At 37.6% G+C, this 7,718-nt stretch overlaps 1 protein-coding gene across 3 annotated transcripts; it reads right to left on the reverse strand.

The window, feature by feature from the left end:
• Window positions 1-432: 432 nt before the first annotated feature.
• Window positions 433-7,718, reverse strand: LOC149876005 (uncharacterized). Of its 3 annotated transcripts, none has more exons than XM_090075897.1 (5): window positions 7,652-7,718; window positions 1,574-4,393; window positions 1,275-1,340; window positions 959-1,015; window positions 433-800 (listed from the first exon to the last, which is right to left on the reverse strand). In XM_090075897.1, the coding sequence occupies exons 2-5, from the start codon at window positions 4,362-4,364 to the stop codon at window positions 481-483; spliced, it is 3,234 nt and encodes a 1,077-aa protein (XP_089932023.1). In that variant the 5' UTR covers window positions 4,365-4,393; window positions 7,652-7,718; the 3' UTR covers window positions 433-480. The 3 variants fall into 3 exon arrangements, with proteins under 3 accessions (XP_089932023.1, XP_089932022.1, XP_089932021.1); XM_090075896.1 differs by having other exon boundaries at window positions 7,646-7,718; XM_090075895.1 differs by having other exon boundaries at window positions 1,574-7,718.

Raw genomic sequence — 7,718 nt, forward strand, 5'->3', positions numbered from 1 at the left:
ATCTAAACAAAATCCTTTGTGTAAAGATATGAAAAAATAGAGAGTAAGAGTTCATAAAAAAGCCTCGCTATTTTGCTGAAGAAGAAATGGATGTCTAGATCTTTTAAAATAAGGAACTTTTTGATTTCTTTTTCCGAAAAATGGTTGGAGCAGTTTTCCTTTTTTAAATTTCACTTATGCAGTTTAACATCACAGGAAATATTATTTTGCTTTTTAACAAACTCTTAAAAACATCAGAAGTAATTCTAAATGCAACTCTATTAAAAGTTTTCACAGAATAACAAAACGACTTCTTTTTTTTTTTTTTAAAGATAAAAAAAAGTTTGAACTATCTATCCATAAAAAATGTGAGAACAGTTAACAGAACTTCTTGTTTATTATGTCTTTAGCGAAACAGATAAAAATATTTGCAAAAGCATAGATAAAACAAACTACACAAAAGGCCCATCTTTATTGCCAAACTGAACAAACTTATCTAAACTACATAAATGGTTTCACGATATTGCCATATTGAACAAACTTTTCTAAACTACCCTCTTTTTGAATTTTTAGCTTCATGTTTTTAATTTTGTCTTTAATATGGCTTTGGTAGGAGTACTTTTGCAAGACATGAATGAGCTTGTCACTGCTATGATTTGCCAAGATGCCAAGGTAATCTTTGTACGAGCAACTTGAGCTTACATCTGTAAACACGTCTTGCAAGATGTATGCCAACACCAAAGCTGCACATCGTGGAAAACTTCTGGTGTTGAACCATTCGTTGTGGCCAGGGCAAGCATTCAGCTCTTCAACTATTTCATCTAAAATTTTACAAACTCAAGTCATAACACAAAGTGATTAAATCAAATATTCATTTGGTTCTGAAGTAAGACAAGATTTATTCTGTTTTTTTATTTATTTTTTTTTTGTTGACCTTATTGTTTGCACTGATAGCAATAACTGGTTTTTGAAAGATTACCTAAATGGCATTGGCTAACTTCTGCTTTGTTTTCCTTTGTTCTTGGCTGAGTTGATCCTGAAATAAAATAAAACCATGTTCATTTTTCTAATTCATAAAAACCATCAACAGTTTCTAAGTGTTAGAGATGATAACAAGCTGTGCATGATTTCTAACGGTGATGTTTCTAACTTCATCATTAGAAATCGGGTAGACACAACTTTCTAAAAGTGCACTTAGCAATGATGGCTAGTTTTTGTTAACAGTTAACCATCTGAAATTGTGCAAGAAGAGGTTTGTGTTTATATATCTTTGTATAAATTAGGTTTTACATTACCGATGAGTTCTTGAGTGAAAGATGGCATTTCCAACTTGATTTTTTTTCTTCTTGGATCTTTTACTTCTAAAACATAATCAGTTTTAGTATCATTCACTTGTATAAACATTTAAGCAATCACAGAATTAGTCCTGCAACAAATACATACACACTTCTGTGTTGTTTTTTTGTTTTGTTTTGTTTTTTTTACAGCTCTAACAATAACAATAGGGCAAGGAGTTGATTTGGGCATTTTCATTTTTTGAAAGCGTGTTGAGATTTGCATAAAAATCAAAAATCAAAAATCAAAAAGAATTTACCTCTGGATGTAGAGGCAAGACTTTGGCTAAATAGGCTACCAACAGATTGAACAGCATAAGGTGAGAGCTGCTTTGCAAGAACAGTACCAGCCTGTTGGACAGGAACAGCTGAAACTGGATCAGATGAAAGAAACAAACTGGGTTTGGCCAATGTTTGCTGAAAAGCAACAAGGCTAGGAGTCAGAGGAACAGAAAAGACCTCTTTTGAAGGACAGAAAGCGACTTGCTGAGAAGGAGAAGCAGAAACAGGTTTGGCAACCACTTGCTCATTAAAGTAAACTGGAGAAAGTTTTGCATGGTGTTCAATAAAATCCGGTTCATCAGGAAATAATGTTAATGCAAGAGGAGAACAAGCTGTGCCAACAGGAACAGCTAGAGTCTGATCTACATCCATACAAACAGCTTGTTCGTTAGGAACTAGTTGTGCAAGAGCAGGGGATAGTTCAAGAACTGGACCAGCGATTGTTTGTTCAGATGGAACAGACGAAACAGGAGTTGAGGTAGGTTCACACAAGAAATCTACGGCATGGTCGTTGCTATCCTCTAAAGGAACATTGTTTTCTACAGCTGGAGAAAACGGAACCACTGTGGTACAGCTGAAAGTAGCAGCACATTCTTCAGAGTCAGAACCGGAGTCTAAATCTTCCTCAAAGATGTCCTCAACCTCATGAAAACCGTACTCCTCTGCATTAGTTTGGAGCCAGTCCATCACATCCTTCTCCTTCTTTGGTGGTCTCTCAGACTTTTCAACAGTCAAAGACTCTATGACTCCGAAGGACTGTCCGATGCCCAGGGCAAAGCGCAACTCCTCTGCAGCGTTCCACTGGGACACATAAAAGCTATCCATTGTGTTCCTGCTGTGCTTCATGTAGAGTGTAGCAAACCGCTCGCGATCTTCTTTGCTGTTGTTGGCAAAGTAAGTGGCTATCGAACCGCGAATGCAAGTGGGAGTAAGACGCTTCATGGGAATGTTTACTTGGCTTTTTCTGAAGCAGGACGTCAGGCAAGAGGAGATAGCAGAGGAACCCATCTGGTAAACAGGCACTCTAGTTGCACCGAGTGTCACACATTCGTCTTTGTTGGGTCTCATCGATGGAAAAAGGGGCCTGTAGCAGTCGCTCAACTCCAAAACAGTCTTGGTGTCTGCAGCCATGTAGTGAGAGTCGTTGACAAGAAGGTCTCTGTATCTCAGCAAATAAATATCGATCAACACTTTCAAGTCGTTCGGCACTAGAATGTTTTTGGCTCCGTACTTGTATGCTGTTTTGTAGCGCTCTTGCACAATGCAATATCCACACTCACTCTTCTCAGCAGCCATGTAGTCTCTAATGTTTAAAAGAGCAATGTTAGATTTTCTTAAACTGTTAATTACAGTGACAGAGAGCAGAAGATGGTTTCGTAGAGACACAGCATTGTCTCTAGTCGGTGTAAGAGACGGCTTTCTAATCGATTCCACTAACTGTCTTACGTATGCAGACTTGCCATATTCGTTCAGCAAACTGACATTGATGATGTTGATGCATTTTTTGCTTTTCACAAGGCTCCTCCTCAAAGAACGAAAGGGCCTCAGCACTTTTTGTAACTCCTCCACCTTGCAGCGCAAACGTCGGATGGCCTCATGAGAAAGTCCGAAATAGACATTCCTGGCTTCACTGAAACGAAACAGGAGACAAAGGTAGACAAGGCGGTTGTACAACGTGTGACAAGACATGGCTTTTGTTTGGTCAAGTTCACTCAGCTTGGAATTGAGCTGAATGTTTTTAAAGTGCATGGAAAAGTATCTATCCTCCAAAACGTTGGAATTGGTGAGAGCGTTCGGGTGCAGCGTCAGCGTGCTGTCACAACATGTCAATATTTCAACAACTGCATTTTTGTAGATCTTTGCTTGTGACAAAGTGTTGTTGTTGGCTACCACAAGCCACTTTTCAAAATCTCTGAAGAGCTCATCTGCTGACTGGTAATAAAAGTGAAAAGCATCTTTGTCCAGCTGAAACAAGAGTCTCTTATCTTCTGTCAAGACGGAGGAGTTGGAAACCAAGTGCTTTAAGGAATTAAAATCAGAGTCTAGGACGGATTCGGTGTTCAGCTCTTTGTTTTCTACAGAGGTGCAGTGGTTTGCAGAAGGAGCCTCGGACGAACCAGCAACTGATGAGGGCAAGCTTAAAAGAGGATCAGAGGAAAGAACCGGAGAAGAAAAAGAGGAGGAAGGCCCAGGAGCAGAGGATGCAGAGCCTGATGCAGACGCTTGTTCAGCTACTGGCTTAATACCAAAGAAGGCAGGTCGAATAAATTGAGGGACATAGAGCTTGTCGTTGTCGTATCGCTTTGCCTCTGCAATCTTTTGTTTGATCGTCTTGGAATCGTAGAAATGAGTCTCTTTCAAGTGTATGTCCAGTCGGTCGTAATACTTCCAACATTGCAAACAGGGGTAAGGTTTTGGACAGCCGGACTTGCGTTCGAGACGAGCATGCTGAAACTTCCTGACCATTGCAGAGTAAAAGATGGAAGCTTCATCCAAAGTCCAAGAATGATCTTTTTTAGTCAAGTGTCTTTTAATGCTTGTGGAGGAATGTTTGCACAAAGGCATCGGACAGCTAACAGCGTACCTCTTCTTGGTACCATAGAAAGGTACAACCCTGTTTACGGAGCCACACGCTGCAACTAATGCGGCCCTGACTTTGTTTTTGAGCTTTAAGTCTCTCTGTTCTTGTGACTGCCTTCTTTTCTTTTTTTTCGCTTTAGAGTTCGGAGAAGGGGCAACAACAGTGTTGTTTTCTTGTGAAGAAGACATGTTCAGGTGTTTGTTTGCAACGGTTTATGCTAAAAAAAAGAAGACAGTTAGTGAGAGTGTTTTTCTTCTGCCTGCATCCTGGAATCCTGGAATGTTTACAACTGCAGGGAAGAGCTGTGTTTTTTCGAATCCTCTGCAAAAGAGAAAAAAGAAAGAAAAGAGAGCAACAAGAAGAAACAAAGTTTCCACTAGCAAATGAAAAAGAATGAGAGCAACTAGCATTACATGCATGGTGGCAGCAGTGATTGCTATTATGAGAAGGAGAATGAGAAAAAAAAAAAAAAAAAAGAAACAAATAAATAAAGAGATGGAGTTTGAGAGGATCTCGCAACCATATGACTCAAAGAAAGAAACTGTGTTGAAAAAAGGCAAGAGAGGGCAAATAGAACTTGCTAACAAGGACAAATGACAGACATAACTACAACAGTAACAACTCTCATTGCAAGCATAATAACAACAGCATCAGCATCACTGACTCAGAGAGTGTTGACATAACAAAAAAGAAAACAAAAGTACAAGCCAAGTGGGGGAACATTAACAAACACTCATTGCAACTATAACAACAACAACAACAACAGCAACAGCATCACTGACTCAGAGGGTATTGATAAAAAAAAACAAGCAAAACAAAAACAAACAAAAAAACAAATAAAAAAACAAAACAAGCAAATTGGGTGAACAGTAACAACTCTCATTGCAAGCATAATAACAACAACAGCATCAGCATCAGCATCACTGACTCAGAGAGTGTTGACAAAATAAAATAGACAATAAGCAAGCAAAGTGGGTGAACAGTAACAACTCTCACTGCAAGCATAATAACAACAACAGCATCAGCATCAGCATCACTGACTCAGAGAGTGTTGATAAAATAAAACAGATTATAAACAAACAAAGTGGGTGAACAGTAACAGCTCTCATTGAAAGCATAATAACAACAACAGCATCACTAACTCAGAGGATATATAAAAAAACAAACAAACAAACAAACAAAACAAAAACAAAAAAAAAACAAGCAAAGTGGCTGAACAGTAACAGCTATCATTGCAAGTAAAATAACAACAACAGCATCAGCAACATCATCACTGACTCAGAGAGTGGTGATAAAATAAAACAGATTAAAAAACAAGCAAAGTGGCTAAACAGTAACAACTATAAATACAAGTAAAATGACAAAAGCAGCAACAGCATCACTAACTCGCAGGGTGTTGATAAAAAAAAAAGCAACAAACAAATAAAGCAAGCAAAGTGGGTGAACATTAACACTCATTGCAACTATAATAACACCAACAGCAACAGCATCAGTGACTCAAAGGGTGTTGATAAACAAAAACAAAGGCACAAACAAAACAAGCAGAGTGGGTGAACATTAACAACACTTATTGCAAGCATAATAACAACAACAGCATCAGCATCACTGACTCAGAGAGTGTTGATAAAATAAAATAGATTATAAACATGCCAAGTTTGTGAACATTAACAAACACTCATTGCAACTATAACAACGACTACAGCAACAGCATCACTTACTCAGAGAGTGTTGAGAAAAAAAACAACAAAAAAAACAAAAACAAAACAAAACAGAAAACAGAAGTACAAGCCAAGGGGGGGAACATTAACAAACACTCATTGCAACTATAACAACAACAACAGCAACAGCATCACTTACTCAGAGGATATTGATAAAAAAAACAAACAAACAAACAAACAAAACAAGCAAAGTGGCTGAACAGTAACAGCTATCATTGCAAGTAAAATAACAACAACAGCATCAGCAACATCATCACTGACTCAGAGAGTGGTGATAAAATAAAACAGATTAAAAAACAAGCAAAGTGGCTGAACAGTAACAACTATAAATACAAGTAAAATGACAAAAGCAGCAACAGCATCACTAACTCGCAGGGTGTTGATAAAAAAAAAAAGCAACAAACAAACAAAGCAAGCAAAGTGGGTGAACATTAACACTCATTGCAACTATAATAACACCAACAGCAACAGCATCAGTGACTCAAAGGGTGTTGATAAACAAAAACAAAAGCACAAACAAAACAAGCAAAGTGGGTGAACATTAGCAACACTTATTGCAAGCACAATAACAACAACAGCATCAGCATCACTGACTCAGAGAGTGTTGATAAAACAAAATAGATTATAAACAAGCCAAGTTGGTGAACATTAACAAACACTCATTGCAACTGTAATAAGAACAACAGCAACAGCATCACTGACACAAAGGGTGTTGATAAACAAAAACAAAAACACAAGCAAAGTGGGTGAACATTAACAACACTCATTGCAACTATAACAACAACAACAGCAACAGCATCACTGGCTCAAAGGGTGTTGATAAAATAAAGAAATAAAAACAAAACAAGCAAAGTGGGTGAACAGTAACAACTCCCATTGCAAGCATAATAACGACAACAGCAACAGCAACACCATCACTGACTCAGAGAGTGTTGATAAAATAAAATAGATTATAAACAAGCCAAGTTGGTGAACATTAACAAACACTCATTGCAACTATAACAACGACTACAGCAACAGCATCACTTACTCAGAGAGTGTTGAGAAAAAAAAAACAAAAACAAAAAAAAAACAAAACAAAACAGAAAACAAAAGTACAAGCCAAGTGGGGGAACATTAACAAACACTCATTGCAACTGTAACAACAACAACAGCAACAGCATCACTTACTCAGAGAGTGTTTATAAATAAAACAAAAAACAAAAACAAGAAACAAAAATACAAGCCAAGTGGGTGATTACTAACAGCGCTAACAGCAGCAACAACAGTGTCTTTAGAAACAACAAACAAGTACAACAGCAACAACTGCTTTTACAGAGTATAACAATAACAACAACATGGCACTAACAACAACAAAAGGGTTGGAATAAAAACCTGTAGGCAAAAGGAGAGCTGCATTCAGACAAGATCGATTACAAAGAGGCTCTTCTTTAGGACAGAGGAGAAACTGCTTTTGAGGGACAGAGGGACTTTTGTTGTTGTGGTTGTTGTTGTTGTTGTGCAGAAACCAACAAACTTTTATTGAACCGAATATAACCGAATATAACCGAAAGTCTTGTTTGCTTCTGTTTTGTGCCATCAAGAAGGGAAAACAAAACATCACAAAACAAACGAAGCAAACGAAACAAACAAACAAACAAACGAACGAAACAAACAAACAAAAAAAAAAAAATTAAAAAAATTAACAAACAAACAAACAAACAAACAAGCAAACAAACAAAAACAAATAAGAAAAACAGAAAACGCAGTACCGAAACCTCGCCATTTTTTATCCTTCCTCAAGCTTTCTCTGGGCGCCAAAGACCGAGAAAGTTGAGCAAACGT

Source organism: Hydra viridissima, unplaced genomic scaffold (genome assembly GCF_058129835.1).
Source record: "Hydra viridissima isolate aposymbiotic clone 2 unplaced genomic scaffold, HvirCarnegie_v1 scaffold_68, whole genome shotgun sequence".
Taxonomy (NCBI): Eukaryota; Metazoa; Cnidaria; class Hydrozoa; order Anthoathecata; family Hydridae; genus Hydra; species Hydra viridissima.

Coding starts and splice junctions, on each gene's coding strand:
- LOC149876005 (XM_090075897.1), bottom strand. CDS start 4,364: ATGTCTTCTTCACAAGAAAACAACACTGTTGTTGCCCCTTCTCCGAAC. Junction 1,341..1,573: donor TCTTGCCTCTACATCCAGAG/GTAAATTCTTTT, acceptor ATTATGTTTTAG/AAGTAAAAGATCCAAGAAGA. Junction 801..958: donor AGTTAGCCAATGCCATTTAG/GTAATCTTTCAA, acceptor GTAAAATTTTAG/ATGAAATAGTTGAAGAGCTG.